General features: G+C 42.5%; 1 protein-coding gene across 1 annotated transcript in view; it reads right to left on the bottom strand.

The window, feature by feature from the left end:
• LOC139344243 (rho GTPase-activating protein 26-like) overlaps nt 1–18,340 on the bottom strand; it is an 89,897-nt gene that overhangs the window by 38,944 nt on the left and 32,613 nt on the right. Inside the window, exons 2-10 of the mRNA XM_070982207.1 lie at nt 11,704–11,799; nt 9,094–9,155; nt 8,587–8,658; nt 4,747–4,848; nt 4,555–4,665; nt 3,940–4,044; nt 3,073–3,202; nt 2,479–2,579; nt 37–131 (exon numbers count right to left, since the gene is read on the bottom strand). Of these exons, the coding sequence (XP_070838308.1) occupies nt 37–131; nt 2,479–2,579; nt 3,073–3,202; nt 3,940–4,044; nt 4,555–4,665; nt 4,747–4,848; nt 8,587–8,658; nt 9,094–9,155; nt 11,704–11,799 (874 nt within the window). The remainder of the gene's footprint in view (nt 1–36; nt 132–2,478; nt 2,580–3,072; nt 3,203–3,939; nt 4,045–4,554; nt 4,666–4,746; nt 4,849–8,586; nt 8,659–9,093; nt 9,156–11,703; nt 11,800–18,340) is intronic.

The raw sequence follows: 18,340 nt of genomic DNA, 5'->3' as shown, positions 1-18,340 counted from the left end.
GAGGAGGACTGCCTGGCAAGTCCAGCAGACACTGACCTGTCCACGGCCTCCACATCAAAACAAAACCTCTTCTCTATCGAGTCGGTCTTCCTCCTGGTGCACGACTTGAGCATGAAGCTCTCTTCTTCTCCCTGACGAAGAGTGACAGAGCATCAAAGAGAAAATAGTCATAGCATTTTAGTATGCTTTTGATACGTGCATTACAGCATAAATGTGGGATGCAAAACCTCTCCTCACAAGAAGAGGAGACGAAACCTGAAGCAGCCAGCTGGAGGTTTTCTTGGACAAGACCGAGAACTCTGATAGATTAGGCAACATACTAAATCAGGCTTTAGCATTTTTGAATAATAAGGACTCGCTGTCCTTCCTCTCATGTTGGAGAGTAACTAAAGCTACAGACCGTATTTCCAACTTGCTTAACTTCCAGTTGGAAGCACATTGAGATAATTTTGGGCAAACACTTGCAGTGTGAGATGGGCAACGACACAAATTTCTGCAGGAACTGAACAAAGAAACGAGCTTGAAACTAAAAAACGTGTATAAACAGTAATGAAGATATTAGGTGTTACCATAGCATCTTGTCTTTATATAAGCACTTGTAAGTACTTGAGCTTTGCTTCATCACAGACTGAACCCGCTAACCCTGTCACACGCTGTTAATGAGACGCTCAACTCTTTAGTTTCAGGCACTCCAGAAATTACTCACAAAAAATAAACATTACAGCAGGGGTTAGGGTTAGGGTTAATATACATATAACATATATAATAATAAGTAGTCAGTGCCACGGCTGAGCATTTCTGCCTTGGAATTGCAGTGGACCAATGACAGCCAGGGTTTCATACATAACATAAGTAAGGCACTAATCACGTCAACTTGCAGGTGGGGCTTCTATGAAATGAGGAGTAGCAAAGGAGAAGCACAGTGTCGCTACATATCAGTAGCTGTTTCACCATTTTCAACTTCAAAACAACGGCAGACGTGTTCTGTTTTTGGTTGAAAAGTTGCAAAAGTGTCTGAAAACCTGAAAGCCAAACTCCCAGAGGAAACACAGGTTTGCAGTAGCACTTTTCCAGAGCGCTGCTTTGTAAATTTCACACAAAAACAGATGGGTTTTGATACAAAATTAATACTGACGCCTGGTGCTGTTCCATCGATTCATCCTGGGGACGCAGTGAGTACAAGCCGACACGTTTGCAAGTTTATTTTCACCGTGTTTCATTCGTTGACTGCGTCCAAACAAATCTGCAGAGTGCTAGATACAGTTAGCCAGCATTAGCCTGCCAAATTACTTGTTGATTCGCGTCGAATGCTGACAGGACATTTTATACAGCCTGAGGGTGTTGATGACGATACTCAAAACACTTTGTCACACATCTCTTCTTTTTCTGTCAGCTGCTTCCCATTGGGGGATATCGCAGCGTATCATCTGCCCGCTGGCAGACCACGACTGGCACAGGCCTTTTACACTGGTTGCCCTTTCTAATGCAACCCATTTATGCGAGCTTGGGAGGAATGCACTGGCTTGTGCATCCCCAGTGGCAGAAGAGCAATCCAGGACTCAGTGTCTTGCCAATCCGACATATTAACATGAGGTAGGGGGGAATTGAACCGCCAAACCTCAAATCAGTAGACGACCTTTCATAACATGTGGATGACCTTATTTATGTGATTTTTTTTATCAGATTGTTTTTACAGATACTGTGTGATAAACATCACGTTTACCAATCAACATACATGCAGAGCATCTCAGGCAGGTTTGATTATCTTACTATAACACACTAATGGGCCCAGGTCTGATGACGTGTTATGTTCTTGCTCTTCGAGCTGAAAAGCTTCGAGTGATGTTCAGTGTTTCTACTTTTACTTCACTCAAAATGCTCCTTCAGAGAACAGGCCTGAACTTGCATCAGCTTTGGGTTATGCAGCACGTAGGTGGAGAGGGTGATAACAGATAACACTCCAACAGAAGATAGTTGGGAGTCATGCTGCTCACTCACAACATCTCTGGCGACGCTGCACTCTCATCTATTGAGGCCGCTCTTGTGGAGGAAAAACGATCCTCGCTCGATGCTTCAGGACTGACGCAAAATGTGACATTTCTGCTTGATGATTGTGAATAGCTGAACAGTTTACTGCTCTCAGAATTCCGCTGCAGCCTCCCTGAAAATATCTCTTGACATTAGGTTGTGTAATAACAACACACAGTGAGAGCTTGTTGAGCTCAGCAGTGAGCGTGTTAATGAGAGTTGGAGAGCAGCCCTGTGGGACGAACCGGGTGAGAACCAACTGCAAATCAGACAACATGATGATAGGCTGAAGTGACACACAAGATGAGTGTGTGTTTGTGTCTGTGTGCCGAAGCCTGTGGAACATGTGTGTGCACTTCACTGTGTGTTTCTATTGCTGTAAAAGTCTATGCAAGTCTCACAAGACTTCAGTGAAATTGTTACTTTATTATTAAGGCCAAAGCTACTCACCATTTTCCCTCCAGATTTAGGGTCAAACAATACCATGGTGACCCTCTTGGGCTCTCGGTGGTACGTACAGTAGTACTTCACCCAGGTCGATACAAATGAGCCTAGGGGAGAGAGAAACAGACACAGGTGAAGAGAGAGAAGGTCCAAAATAAAAACCGCAAGAGAAAACGATGATGTCACACAGTCAGAGAACACAGACGCAGAGGCAGGAGGGGGAGACAGGGTTAAAGCAAAAAAAAAAAGAAAATCAAGAAAAATCAAGTCTTAGTCACGCCTGCTTCAGTGGTAGACATTACCATGGTAACCACACACAGCCAGAGCTGCTGTCACGTCTCCAGCAGATCAGGCTTGACTTCATCAACCGTAGGTTCATTATGGTTTGTTTGTTCTGCTGCAGTGTGTGCACATTTATTTATGCATGTGTGTGAACCAAACAACAAGGCCCCGCCGTACACGTACGCCGCTTACATGCATGCACACCCACCCACTCACACAGCCATTCATGTACTGCAATGCTGTGAAATGTGGCCAAATTCGGTCGTCATTGTAAGCTGTGACGCACACACACGCACACGGAGGCGGGCCGATACGTACGCTTCTCCTGTACGAACAGGTATCCCTCCATAGTGTGCTGGCTGACGCTCTTGTGTTCGTGCGGATTCTCCTTCATCTTCCTCATCAGACACTCAACCTCCGACCGCGTGCTCTCGAAGCGGTTCCTCGTCTGTCAACGCGAGCAGAGGAGCACACGCCTTAGGCCTTTCGCTCCGATCCTGAGAGCGCTTCACTTGAAGCCGCAGCATAACTTACACAAACATGTTTTTCAGCAGAATAAGAAACACATTTTAAAAAGTCTCTAAAAAAACAAAACACAAACATTGCATGCTTTACAATTTCCTCTTTTGTCTAAAAACAGATGTGTAAGTACTTTATCCTGCCTCATTGTTTTGCAGAGGTTTTTTTTTGTGTCCTTTAGGTATCAAATGAAATTTCAGGTGACTCTGAGGAAATGTTTGACCTTTGAATTCCTCTCAGCCTGCAGCCTTTTCACATTTAGAGGATTATTCCCTCTGAGACGTTTTCTACTGTCTGAAATGTTTCCTCTCTGCTAATGAGGCTGACCTGGCTTTTGAAGTGAGCACTTCGAAGAAGCATTTCGGTGACGTGTCCCTTTCGGCTGGGGATTACAACTAAAAGTGAAACCCTTCCTAATTTTTTCTGATGGTCAAAAGCAAAACAAACCCGGAGGATGAAACATTAGCACACCACAAAAACAGCTACTTCTAACAGAAATCAAAGTCTGCAACTACTCTTTGTTTTCCATTTGACTTTTTTTCTCTAAGGTTTTATTTCTAAGGACAAATTTAAAATATTTTATTGCATTAATGTGTATTTACATGCAGTGCTCAGGTGTGACCTTATGCTTTGTTTGAATAAGCGTCTGTGTGTGTGTGACCTTACATTCTGTATGCTGATGGTGAGATCAGTCTTGAAGTGGTTGAAGTCCTTTGCGAGCTCATAGCCGTGGTGGTAATAGGTGAACAGGCCTTGGAGAAATGCCAACAGCTGAGGGAAACAAAGACAGATCAGAGAGGAGAAAGAGAGTAGATGAAGAAGATGGGGAATACGGTAAGAGGAAGTGGAAAGAGGGACATATGTGAATATGGAGGCGGAGGTGGAAGAGAGAGATGTGAAGAATTTGTATCTGCAGTGTGTATGCTGCAATAAAACAATGGCCTATTGTGAAATATACTGTCGCAACATGACAGAGAAAATTAAATATCTTAAGAAACAGAGGCCTACTTTGTACTTCCCCACAGAGTTCAGGTTTGTGTGGTGTGTGTGCAACAAATTGGCTTTATTTCCTCAGCAACTACCACTGAGGTGCCCTTGAGGAAGGCACAGAAACCTCCCAAACCGCTGTTTGTCAACAACAGAGGAGAGTGATGTTAGTTAGCAGCTGCTGGGTGTGGATATGTCGAAGTGAGCGGATGTAATGCAGACCACTGCTGAAAAAACAGCATGTGTGCAGAGCAACTTAAACAGGACATAGAAGGAAAAAAAAAATCATCTTACAGGCTCCACAAAGTCAAACATCTTCCTCTCTTGGACCTCCTGCACTTTGAAGACGTACTCCAGAGAAACCTCGTAGAAATGCTGCCGCACGTTGTCTACCTGGTTGTCCGCCTATTAAGACAAATGAAAGACTGATATTTACGGAATAAAGAGACAAAATAAAACCAAACTGTGAACTCAGATGCATCTTACCTCGTGTAGATGTGACTCCTTCTTCCTCGCTGACAGACTAAGGTGTTTCTCCAGCACTGCACAATACTTCTCTGTCTCTTTGTCGTATTTCTTCTTGGCCTCCTGTGAGAGATGACAAAAAACCTTTTATTGACAGAGAGAATAATAAACTCCTGTGGTCTTCTTGAGGAAGATTTGTGCAGCATTAATAGACCTAAACATCTATTTTATGTCATCATATCAACATGGTTTGTACAGCCACTTGCGTAGTTGGAAAAGAAACTGACTGATCTGCAGGTTTTGAGAACAAAGAGCAAGGCCAATGTCATTCAATGTGAATTTCTTTTTGCTGTCACATCATATTGTAAAAGAGTCCAATATGAAATTGCTCCTCGAGGGAGCACAGCTGCTTATTAAACAACAGACTGTTTCATCAGAGCTGAGATCACTGACATAAGAGAGAGACAGATAGACGGATGATAAACCAGGGACAGAGAGAGACACCCCGCTCTGCATTCCTTAAAGCTGCTGGGCTGAAAAACACAGAGAAATACTGGGAAAGTGTCAAAGAAGAGCGAGAGACACTTACTCTGATGGTTGTACAGTAATTATCAGTCACATTAAACTGTAATCTAACTCAAGACAGTTGAAGGGGGAGAGATGGATAGCAGTAAAGGGGGGATTGAACATATAAAGAGAAGAGGGGCAGGTCAGGGTGGGTTTCACTCTGTCAGAGAGGCCCTGAGGTATTATTATTACTGTACATCTGCCCCGGCCTCTTATTGCCTCTCTTTATCCCAGACTCATAATGTGACCAAGGCTGGAGCTTCAGGAAGAAGCTCAAAAACATGGGACATATTAACAGATCCAGATTATTTGTAATTTTACCATGAGAAACACTCACAATCATCTATAATAAAAAAAAGTAAAGTGAAGTAAAAGTACTCATACAGAATGGCATAATTCAGAATAATGTACATTACTGGATTATAATTATTGATGCATCTCTGTGCTAATCACTTTTATGTTGAAGCCGGTAAAGGTGGGTTCACTACATTATGTAGTTCATATGCTGGGTAGCTTCTGGATTTCTCCCTGGGGATCGATGATCTTGGTATTGTGCATATGTCACATGGTTTACGGGGACGCTTTAGTGGAACAGAGCCATTGTTACCACTAACACCTGTACCACCTGCACTTTTCATACTATGATGTGTCAAAATGGCTGCTGTGGAAAAGGCTTACTGGGGATAATGTAAATCACAGATCTGCACTGTTTTATGGTGTTTTTGGGTTTACAGGATTTTTACCATCACTATGATGAATTGCCTTCATCTGTCATGCATTTAATTCACTCGACTCGCCCGTCTTACTGTCTGGTTATTTGTGTGCATGTGAATTTCGTTCTCGTCTTGGAAACAAAAGTCCCAGATCAATGAAAACAACAAAATGATGCCTCATGAGTCTGAGCTCGGACGAGCCCGTGATGTTGACCCCTGCTGCAGTCACGTGACACAGGTGCTTCTTTGCCAAGCCAGTTTCGACAGCAAGAGGAGTCCTCGGGGCCAGAGGAGGAATAGACAGCAGCTGCAGAACGCATCAGAGATGATGAACGTTCCTCTAAACAACAAGGCCTCTGTCTAGAGTCTGCCTGCCTCTTTGACTTTTTCATATTCACTGAGGAACTCATGTCCGAAATGACTGCTGTTGCAGCCGTCTCCTCTGTGTCCCTCATTAGGGGTTTCATGATGTAACTAAGCCATTACAGCCCTTACATTTAAAAGGAAGAAAGCTGGATTATCTGACTTCCTTTGTGAAAAGAATTTACAATTTACACAGCAAAAGTCTTGTTTCCTATCATGTTTGTTTTAAACCAAATCTCTGGTGGAAAAAGTGCCATTTAAATGTGCACTGCCAGTTACTTCCATCCTCAGCCAGCAGGTGGCAATCTCCTCCTAGCATGCTTGCCGCCTCCTTTTCCAGCACAGCGAAGTGAATGAAATGTTTTGATATAGGATCATGCTCTGCCACAGAACTGACTCATCACAGCTACAACCATGTTTGACTGCACACTCCGCTGCTCCGTCATGTCAACAATTACGAGGAAGTCCCACTGAAATATGAAGCCAAACAATACATCATCGCTCCCTGCCTGTTTCTGCGTGCAGCGCATGGCATCAAACTTTTTGTAAACATTCACCCTGTGCTTCACATGAATGACTTTTTGAGATTTCTGCAATGATTCGATTTGTCCACGGTGAATGAGATTAGAACCTGGGCCTTAAATAGTTTTAAATATATTCCATCCGTTCTTCATCCACTCACTGTAATTCTCCTAAAACTGCCCTTGTGTCAGACGCCTGCCAGCTCTGGAGCCTCAGTACAAGGTAAAACTGTGCCAGACGAAGATGCTGTGAGTTCTTTTAGGGCTAAACTGGGATTAGAACATCTCTCATGACCTGACCGCACAGATTATGCCTTCACATAATCTGGCCACCATGTCACAATCAAACCATGACCTGCTATAAGGGGGATGGATTAGCAGAGTAAACACTGATAGCATGTTTAATACATGTATCAGGGGAACCCCCGTGGCTACTCATCTCGGTCCTGGCTAATGACTGCACAGGGTATGTGCACCATGACCTGCTGTAAGGAGATTTGGAACATGGCAATATTTAATACATGGGGCAAAGGATTACCAAAAACATACAGTATAATACTTATCTTTTAAACTGAAATGTTGTAAAATTTGTTGCTAAAAGTCAGCAAAAAAGTCAAAAGATCACAAAATTTATGCACTAAATCTTAACTTAACGTCCTCCTTACTTACAGTATCTTCAATGTGTCCATACCCTCCTGTACATTCAGTCCAGCTCCAAAAAAGATTTAAACCCACCGACACACTAAAACAACACCAGCCATGCCATGAGGGAGCCCTGCTGGCCTCTGAGACCCCCCACTGAGAATCTGTGATTGATGGCAGGATTATGCATTCCTCTAATCTCCTATCCAGGTCATGCAGTGACGGTTCAGACATTGATGGACATTCATGGGCCATCGCTGCAGAGGAGGAAGACCCCGTGACATGCAGTAAATATTCTATGTCTGTATTTATACTATAAAGTTTTATTACAAGCCAGTCTTCAAAGGATTTTCCCAAATTCTCTCAGTGCAGGGTCAATCTGTGGTGAATTTCATGATACAGACTGAGCATTTTAACGTGTCGTTAACACTTTGAGGTGTGCAGTACGGGCAAAATGTTGTGTAATGTGCGTTTATCTGGTGGTATTTTGCTTGTTCTATTAACTTATTCTCAAGTCTTTGCTCCTCGTAATCTGTTCTGTCGGGTCTTTTAGTCAAATGAGCTATATTTGGTTAAATTCATGTATATACATTTCTGATTAATGAATATAAAAAAGCAGCATTATAAAAAAGCACTCCATAATTATTATATTGAACATCCCAATTACCTGTTAATTGAATACTGTAATTATCCTACATTAAGAAGGATCTCACTGGAACATTAATATGTGTTTTATAAAAGCTGTGTGAGCAGTAGAAGAAGCTCATTTCATGGGAAATTACATAAGAATACAGTGTCTACAAACTGTATGGGTAATTCAACCCAGATGTATAGATACAGTATAATATCTGTCGACCTAAAATTGAAGAATTACTGTATACTGTGTGTTCTGGGTGGCTGTGTCAGCTGGTGCCCTCCTAACAGCTGCAGAAGTGCTGAAAGGAATTTATTGATTTATGTTTCACTGCCAGCGTATCAATACTGATGCACAGAACAAGTGTAGCCAAAGTCAATTCTGTCATCAGTGCTGCGGCCGTGCAGCGTCGCCTGCCCACCTTGGCTGCGCTGATCTGCTCCTTCCTGAACCGCTCCAGAGGCATAATCAGCACATCGTTGGCGTTCTCGATCTGGCGGCACAGACACACACACATAACATCACAGAGCAGCAAGTCTACATTAAAGTATTACAGACTTATTTTAAATGACAATGTTACTCGTGTAATTTTCTGTTGAATTATAATGATTATTCTTCTTATTTTCGACAAAATGGTAAACTGACAGCTGTCTGCGTCACAGGGGCACGAAAACCAAAGCCCGAGCCCACTTGTGAAATAATACTACACCAGACGTGGCATCATTTTCTAGGAATGACAAAGGACTAAATAAAAAAAACTGAGTGTATTAGATTCTAAAAATAGTCCATAGACTGACAGACTAGAGAGGATCAGCCCTATCACCATCAAAGTATTTCCTGAGTGATGACAAGCATTTGTGCATAACACAGTTTCCACTCCCTCCCATCAAGCACTCCCAGTAATTCTACAATTTGTTAAGTCACTCACCATACGTGTCCTCTCGTCCTCCAGGTTCTGTAGGACCGCTGCAAACTCCTGCAGAGACTTGGCTGAGGACAGACGTGTCGGTAGAGAGAGAGATGGTTGGAAAGCGAGACACACAAACACATGCAATCAGCAACAGGGAGAGTCTGAAGAAAGCTGGCACGAGGTGGCGGGGATGAAGCTTTGTTTCTGCTCTTGGACGTCTCACAAATTTTTCTAAAGTCGTGACACAGCAGAGTAATTAACTGGAAATGAAACCGCAATTTATATGGTTCGTTTCTATGGTGCTTTCACAGAGAGCACAGCTCAGTGCTTGTTGCCCCGCTCGCTGGCAGGCCAGGCATGGCTACATTGTTTTGGGTCAGAGTTTCCACTTCAATTGCCTCTGTCCCTGTCCAACACTTTTCTCACACACACACATGCATGCACGCACGCACGCACACACGCACACACACACACACACAGGCAGCATGTGCACTGGCATATGAAAAAACACAAAAAAAAAAATCATAGAAAGTGGAGCCCTAGTTTATTCCTTAATCATCACATGATAAAGCATACACTTATGCTGCTTTTCAGCACCAGCTTTCAGGCTACAGGATTAGGTTCCTGGAAGTTAGATCCAACTATAAGGGAGCGGAACCTCAGGACTATTCAAGGAATGCATTGAAAAACAGCTCAATCCTTTAATAAAGCTTGTAAAAAGCAGTAAAACCTTTCAGCAGGCTCATGCACACACTTTTCATCAAAATGCGATGCTGAGAGAATAACATATGAACATGTGAGATATTGACCTAGCGCAACTGTAAGAGGCTATTTATAGGCTATTTTAACAGTTCTGACATGAGGACAGCTACGGCTATGCTATAACAACAGTGTGGTGGTGCAGCCCAGTTGAGCAGCAAGCTGCTCAGGAAAGATAGCTAGTGTTAGTTAAACAACAGTAGTGGGTGGGTCAGGCCAGTGAGGAGCTGCAGCCTGCACAGACGCAGCCAGGCAGCATGGGAGGGTGTGGTGTTTGCTCCATGTTTCACAGCAGACTGTTTGGACAATGACAGAGAGAAGCCTGGATGGCTTCATGGAATAAAGAGTTCTATTCTCATTATCTGTACACCACCTGTATTCTCAGTGTGTTAGCGTTGGGTCAGCATGAAGTTTCTAACGCTGGTTGGAGTGGAAGGAGTGGTTCACATCAGACAACAGCAGGATTAAAAGGTTAAGCAAGAGCTACGAAACATGTCACTTCATGCTTTATTGTGTTTTTATTATAGAGGATAATGGAACGTTGAAGTAATCATGGCTGCCTGTCTTATGTAAATAAAGCTTTTATTATGGTGAGTGAGCAGAAATCCACACTAGACTGAAGTTCTTCTGCTTATCTGCACAGCAGATGCTCCTGATGTCACTGGAAAATAAAACTACTCTTTGATTGCTTTCACATCTTATTATGATAACAGAAAAATCAAGGTGAACTTTCAGGATCAGGCTTTTGCACAGTTTTACTGGCCTCACTCTCTGTATTTGCTCAAATTTAGAGAAAAATTCATTTCCAGATAATCATATAGTTTATATCAGGGATTCTCAAACTTATTACTCAGATGTCCACATCTGGTTTTTGTTCAAGGTCAGCGATCTGGAACGACTGGCGATGACAAAATATCATTTAAGCGAGTGTTCATCCACATTCATTTCTGACTCAGACATATGCTTACAACTACATTTACACTGTAAAAACTGAGTCACACAGAAAACCACACACATTCTGTAATCTGCGATTTAGGAGCTAATAGCAAATGCTCTAGTGTAATGTTAACATGTGAACCGCACCAACACACAACACTCTCTCATGCAATGAGCTACCTTAAAACCACCTTCACCTGGGAACCGAATCACTGTGAATGATCTCCAACTCCAACCTATGGCAGGGTTTATTCTTTTGAGTCTATATCAGTGTGAACCGGCTCCGAAAAAACATGTAGATCCAGAATGATAACTTGATACTTAAGAAGAAAATGCTCTCAGACCTTGGCCAAGGAGGCCGTTAGTGCTCAATACAAAGCCCACAGTTAACAGTCAAAGCACTGAGGGCTGGGTCTGGGTTGACTTGACATTCGGTTCAGATGAGGACTTTGAGAGGTCCTGTTTTTTATTACATTATATGATTAAAAGGATTCCAACATGGACATAAAATCATACTATTTAGATGAAAGAAAGACGAACAGTGACCACTAAAGATAATAAAACATCACCAACAGTAACAGACAAATGATCACAGTGTTTAGGTTTATATAAGGTCAGTGCACTCTTGCCAATAAACTGTTCATAAGTCGCTGAAAAGGCTTTAAATGTGCTGTGTAATCCCACTTCATGGTATTCATCAAACAAAAAGCTGTAATACTGCAAAAAATAATGAACAGATTCTGGGCATAATTAGAGATATTTATGACTTCCTATATAAAAGCACTGAAAACTAAACTGGCCTTTACATCAGTGCTGATATCACTGTTCTATTTCAGTGAGTATAAATGAGACAACATTGTCTACAGTCTATTTACAGGCTCTCCTCTGCTGCTGCTGCAGAGAATATATTGGATTTCACATCAGCAAGCTCACCTATGCATATCTCATCATCCGTCTCGGCGTCTCCAATGCACTGGAATTTAAACTCATTGAGAGAGTCGGCAAACTTCCTCTTGGCTGTTGACAGACCTGAGAGAATGGAGAGAAAAGAAAAAGAGGCCATCAGGTTACTAAAGGACACATTAGAGACAGCATGTTTTCTTAGCAAAAGCTATATGTCATATTTAGCGTCCGTTGTTCTGTGGGAGTTCAGAATGATTCAAACCCCAAACTATATAAAGCATCATACTGTTACTTTAAAGTTCGGTTGCCTGGCTTAAAAACACATATCATGTAAGAGAATATGAGCCTTTGTCCTGATTTGATGCAGTTACTGAAAGTGAGAGTGAGTGGAAAGAGGCTAAATGCGGACAGGCGGATCCTGTGAGTGGATCCCAGGTGGCGTCGGTGATGAAGGTTGACAGCTCCAGCATTCGTGTGGAGGCTTTTCGGTGTGTGCGCATGTGAGTGATTGCTGAAAAGCGCAAAAAGTTCCCTTTAAACTTAAGTCACATTAACCAAGCCAGGCAGTGAAAAGCCTCGGACTGATGGATGCCTTTCAAATAATGCATGAGGCGCTAAGAGCTCCTTGGAGACACACACTCAGGGCGAGTTTGGCTTCCGTTCCATTAACAGTCGAGGCAGGGTCACCTTCGCAACAATGGTTCCTGTTGCTGGACTGGCCGAGGTCAGCCACACATACAGGAGCGGAGTGAAGCTCTCTTAGAAACTGCATGCATTGTGTATTATCTGTAAGATATCCTGCCACTGAGATTGAATCAAGGAGTTGCATGACTTTCAGAATGATTGCTATCTCTGTTGATGCTTTGGCTAATCATTCCTTCACTCTCATGGTGACAGAAGAAAGAAAAAAATACGGGTAACAGTATGATGTGGTCAACCCCAGCAGGGAAATCCCACTTTTCCAAAGAGAGCAGGAGAGAAACGACACAAAATTCACACAAGCAAACATGTATTTCAGTGGCGTTTCGTGAACTATTGATAGAAATGAAATCCAGACAAGTATGCAGGGAAATAAAGAGGGAAGGAAAAAAAGAGGACAGATGAAGAGTCTCATGGAAAGACAGATGGGAGTCAGGGAAAGGACAGACAGTGTGCACAGAGAAGACCGACAGAGTGTAATTGTCCATGTTTATGTAAATACCACAGGTCCACCAAGTAGATCTGTGTGTGTGTGTGTGTGCGTGTGTGTGTGAGTGTCTGTTTGGAAAGAGCTGCTGCAGCTTGCCAGTCCAAGAAATAAAACGCAGGCCCAGCAGCTCCTACATGTGCTGCCAGAAACACACACACACACACACACACACACACACACAGACACAGACACAGACACACACGCATGCACGTACGCACGCACGCACGCACGCACCGCTGTCTCTCTTGGGACTGACTCAGAAAAACATGGTAGGATGTCAGTCGGCAGTGAGTCACCGTGGCTCTGTAGCGTCAAAATAACTAAAGTATGACCAAACTGAGACCACACTCCAACCTTGAAGGATAAACTGCGGTTTTACAGTACCAGTGTCCAGTGACGAATAAAAATACTTCAGTTCTTCCAGTAGTACCCTAATACTGTACTTTGCGACACTTCATCCAACAACACAGTCCTGTGTTGTGACACATTAATTGTCACAGCTGACGTAATTGTCAACGGTGGCCTGTAGAGGACATGAATGCTGCAGAATCATAAGAATAACTTTTCTGTCACTTGTGTCATCGTTCTCTAAATGTGTTTAGGTGTGAGACATCAAGGCGTTTCTGTTCTCAGAGCAGGGTATGGCCTGCTCTTTGAAGGTGCTGTGCGTGTGCATCCACAGCTTTGAAAGCCAGACATGTCAGCACCTGGCAGAGTCATCTGTGAGATGAAGTGAAAGAGCTGCTGCTGTACCGCACTTGTTAATAATATATTAGAACTGCACAATATATCGAGGAGAAGGTGCAGAAAGCACAGGTGCAGCATTGAGGTGATAGTCAAATGAAATCCTCCATAGACTAGTACAATCTAATATAAATTCTGCCTTTGCAAACATAGTAATGTTCATTACTGAGGTTGCAGGTTGCACTGGTGCAGAGTATTAGAAAAAAAATTCAATAAGCACTCCTCCTCCAACTACAACGGCCACAATAATAAACATAAAGAAGAGTTATTACCTGACAGTGTTACTTGAATTATAAGCTTCATAAAAGCCAAATTCAAAGCAGAGCTGCTGTATTGCATCAAATTAGACTGTGTGCCAAAGTGTACCAAATGAAGAGGCAATGAGTGTAAAACAGCATATACACTGTCATTATCAAAAGCAGCCACCTTACATAGTTACAGTATATTAGCAAATGAGGTTACACTAACGACAGTGTAACAGGCATTATTTACAGCATGGGTGGCCTCAGTGTGACTGATGTCATGCTCTGTGCCTGCTGAGCTACACAAAACTCCATCTCTCTCTCCACTGCCCTCCTCCCTCTGGTCTCTCTGCGGCCTGTTCTCTTATTTTTGGCCTCCGTCCCCCTTCCTTCTCCTTGCTGCCACTGGCAGTCCCTCTCAGCACCTTGTGAGTGAAACGTGCCTGTCGTTGTTAATTTCTTCACTCTGGCTCCAGCCGCGCTCTCTACACGCTCTCCGTCATAAACATCAAAAACCGACCACAGACCAAGGAGTAGGAAAACAGAAGGGCTTTTAAAAGGACGCAGCCTCGAGGTGCACTTACGCTGTTATATATCACCCGTCGGTGATTAGATGTGTATTCTTCTAGTTACTGTGCAACAGTGAAACAGTCGTGCACTTCTGCTTCATTTTATCGTTTCATACATTTTGTTCTGCCAGCTGCAGCAACCACTATTGGCACAGGTCTGCAGCAGTTTCACTGACATTGTTGCGTCCACCGTTCTGTCAGATCAGGGGCCAAGCAAATATTGACAGGCATCTTTGATCTACTCCTCAAAAAGCTCTTGTTGGAGCATTATCTATTGGTGCTTTTTTATTACAGCCGTTTTGTGATTTAGTACAGTTTAGTTTTTTTGTTTTATATCAAGCTAGCCACTACTAGCTGTCTAGAGCTAATGAAATAACTCCTGTGGACTCAAAGTCAGAGTTCAGAATCGCATAGTTTACTACTACATTACTACATTATACGGCATGAGTTTACTATAATCATTATCAAGTGGGTTTAATTCTCCATCCTATTTTACATTATTCATTTTTTTTCTGTTTTTATGTCCATTCTGTCTCTTCTATGGAAAGCACAGACTGTGCAAAGTTGGAGATTTTGAGCCAAGTTAAAAGCTGGTAATGTGTCACTTTAAGAATGTTTTATTCATTTGGTTTTTTCCACCAAGAAAGTAACGATTTAGATTTCCAATATGTGGTCAGTTTATTCAAATAAAGCCTGCTTTTTGACATTTACAGCTGTGGGGGAGCCACTGGCTGGGTGAGACCTGTGATCAGTCCTGTGATGCAGTCTTGTTTAAGTATACTTCAGTGTGAAGTCTGTTGGTAATGATATACTCAGCCCACCATTAGTAGTATGCAGTACTGTACATACTGAATGCAACAGTGCATCTACAAGCACAGCGAGAGCAGGAGATGTTTCCCAAAATGCCTTTTAATAAGCTACAGAGAGTCCAAACTAACTTTCAGTGGAGAGGGAGCAGCAGTGACAACGACTGCACAATTTGAGGGCTGATAAAGATGCATAATTCTACATAAAACATGTTGCTGCTTTCTGATCCATTGAGGCTATAATGGCACAGCAATATGCATGTAGCACTTGTGATAACACCCACTTCTGGAGGCCATAAGCCTTCAAATTTCACGGAACAATGACTTTCACAATTGCCACCAAATTCTGAATTAGAAGCCGTGAAATCATCTGCCAATCCCATAATTTCTGATGAAGAAATGTGTAATTCAAAAGACAAATAGGAGGTTTAGGAGTGAGGTTTTCCAAGACACTTCAATACAGTTAGGCAATATAAACAAACAAAATGTTTATATATTTGTTTTAGTGAAACCAGATTTGTGGCGACTGCTGCTTCACTGTGAGAGGAGAAATTGGTCCATGATGAATTTCTTCCTCTGAGACTTTTCAATGTCTGCACAAAAGAATGAGTTTGGACAGACGCCCCTCCTCTGATTCTGAGGAAGTCACTCCAAAACATGTTTGATGCTGATGTTTAAGATCCATCCAGTGTACATCATGAATACAGCAGCAGCTTTTTGAACAGAGCTCAAGTGTTTTAGCAATGCCTTGTTTGATTTGATCTCTGCTTTGTCGCCGCTGAGACTGAACTGCTTCTACTGACTGAAAACTTTATTCCTTCCTCATTTTTTCCGTTTTCTCATCAGCTCAGAACACATCGAAAGTGTTGAACAATCAGTTGTGGAGAAACAACGTTACAGACCACTGACGTCTGGTTTTAAACTTCTGGAAAACACCTCTCACATATTCTGAAAAGAAGGTACTTAACACCTTCAAGACTGAACTCAACACACAGATTTCTATTCAGGTGTCAGACTCCATTCAGCTAGCTAACCCAGTAGCACAAAGTGGCTAGGAACAGCAGAGAGGTGGCAGGGAAACACAGTATATAGAGTCGGTACATCTTGAATCGCCGATTGTTGTGCTGATGGTGGCTGGTTGATGTTAGCATATCGCTCAACCCGAGTGCATTCTGCACACTATGATGACTTTAGAGTTGTCAATTTGACAAAATGGATAAGCACAACCCTGGAATAGTCTGAACAGATGATCAAAAATATCTCATTTCTCATTTGAAACCTGACAAAAATCTTAAGTCTACCTTTTTTAGTGTAGTATGCAAATTTTCTTTCCGTAGTATCATTTTGAAATGTACACACTTCATTCTGGATATGGTTCATATCAACTTGCTGCATTATAAGGCAACTACATTGCATCATAAGGCAACACATTCTACACTGTAGGCGATATTACATGAACACAAATTAGTCTGTCCTTCTTTCTTTTAGTTACATTGTGAGCAGAAACTATTGTGATTGCGTTACTGTTCATATCATTGCTTTTCAGTTGCATGACAGTGTTGCTAACAAAATAAGACATTTTGTTTGCATTTACCTGCCACAACTACTTTCACTGTTTACCTCTATTGGTGCTGGCACACTGAGCAAATACCCTGACGACTGCGAAGTATGACTTAATTCTACTTTGGAAACAATGACTTTAAAACTGTGATGAAAAACAATCTCACAAGCATGCATTTGTGTTTAGCTTACTTGCCCTTGGAGGACGTCTCACTCTGCATTTTGGCAAACGATGGGATGAGGTAACAAGATTTTTCTCTGGCTCATGCATGCAGATACATCATGCATGTCGTATCACTCCCAATAGTCATGTTCTCGATAGATGCTGGCAACAGCAGCACTCCGAGACGCAGGCTTATATGTTCAGACGTCCATGCAATCACACGCATCAGCCCAAAGCGGGGCTCTCGGCTCACTCAAACTGTGTTTCTAAATCAAAAGCACATTGTTGGCCAATATGATTCTGTAAGAGCTCGCCAACACAAATGAATTACTACAAAACAAAGGAGGAATTACATGCCACAACAAGTACATTGTCCAGGAAAGCTTTGTGTAAGAAAACGTCTACTTACAGATGTGGCCAGCACTGACGCCTTACCATTTATGGTAGCTATTTCAACACAGCGATTCACAAGGTCAAGCCCCAGGTTGAAAGATAGCTGGCCGATGTGTGGATAGAAGCAGCATCATCTGTTTAATCAGGAGTGGGTAGTCGTAGCATCACATCACTGATCCTTTCTGAGGTGTGCATCTAATAGCCACTAATTGCAGAAGTCGTTTGTGTTTAATTAGTAAAAGGTCCATTCATCCAAATTGCTAAAAAGTCCCTCATGCCGAGGGATATTTATGAATAGATCCCACAAGAGAAAGAGTGCAGGAGCGTTTAGAGTAGATTTTGGTGTTTGCCAATAATACAGTACTCAAGCGTGGATGATTTTTAAGTCACTTTTTGGGGCATTTTTAGCCTAAATTACAGAAAGCAGTAGACAGGAAATGAGGGAGAGAAAGATGCAACAAAGGTTCCCTGTCATTTATCCCATGGGCTACCAGGTCGCCCTGACACTGGCTATTTTTGATTAACTTTATAAGCATTTATTAATACGCACAGTCCATGTAAGTAAACCACCAAACAGAACTGTATTATATATTCTGTGGCCTCTGCTCCTCCAGCAGCATTCCATCACTGGCACTGCGGCGTAGGTCTGTTGTTTAAGTGATAAAAATCAACCATTAGATGGAAATATTTGAAATATTTTGAATATGCAAAATCAGATTTGCAGCTGAAAGATAAAAAGGCACATTGTTGGGGGTTCCCAGATGCAAGAGGCATGGATGATGCTGTGGTGTCACTGCCATTTAGCATTTGCGTGTTTGTGTGTGCATGTGTGTGTTCATGTCCCTGTCCAGGCAGGAAGGACAGCTATGGACAGTGACAGCTATAAATAAATGACCCTGTTGACACTTGGCTCTCTGTCCTCTCGCCCTCTTCGCAGAATTCCTCCCATTCTTCTCTCTTTCACATCCTCCTGAGCTCACGACAAAGCCCAATGGAGACAC

Source organism: Chaetodon trifascialis, chromosome 16 (assembly GCF_039877785.1).
Source record: "Chaetodon trifascialis isolate fChaTrf1 chromosome 16, fChaTrf1.hap1, whole genome shotgun sequence".
Classification (NCBI taxonomy): domain Eukaryota; kingdom Metazoa; phylum Chordata; class Actinopteri; order Chaetodontiformes; family Chaetodontidae; genus Chaetodon; species Chaetodon trifascialis.
The sequence above is the reverse complement of the archived record's forward strand: the minus strand, read 5'-3'. Positions and strand labels throughout refer to the sequence as shown.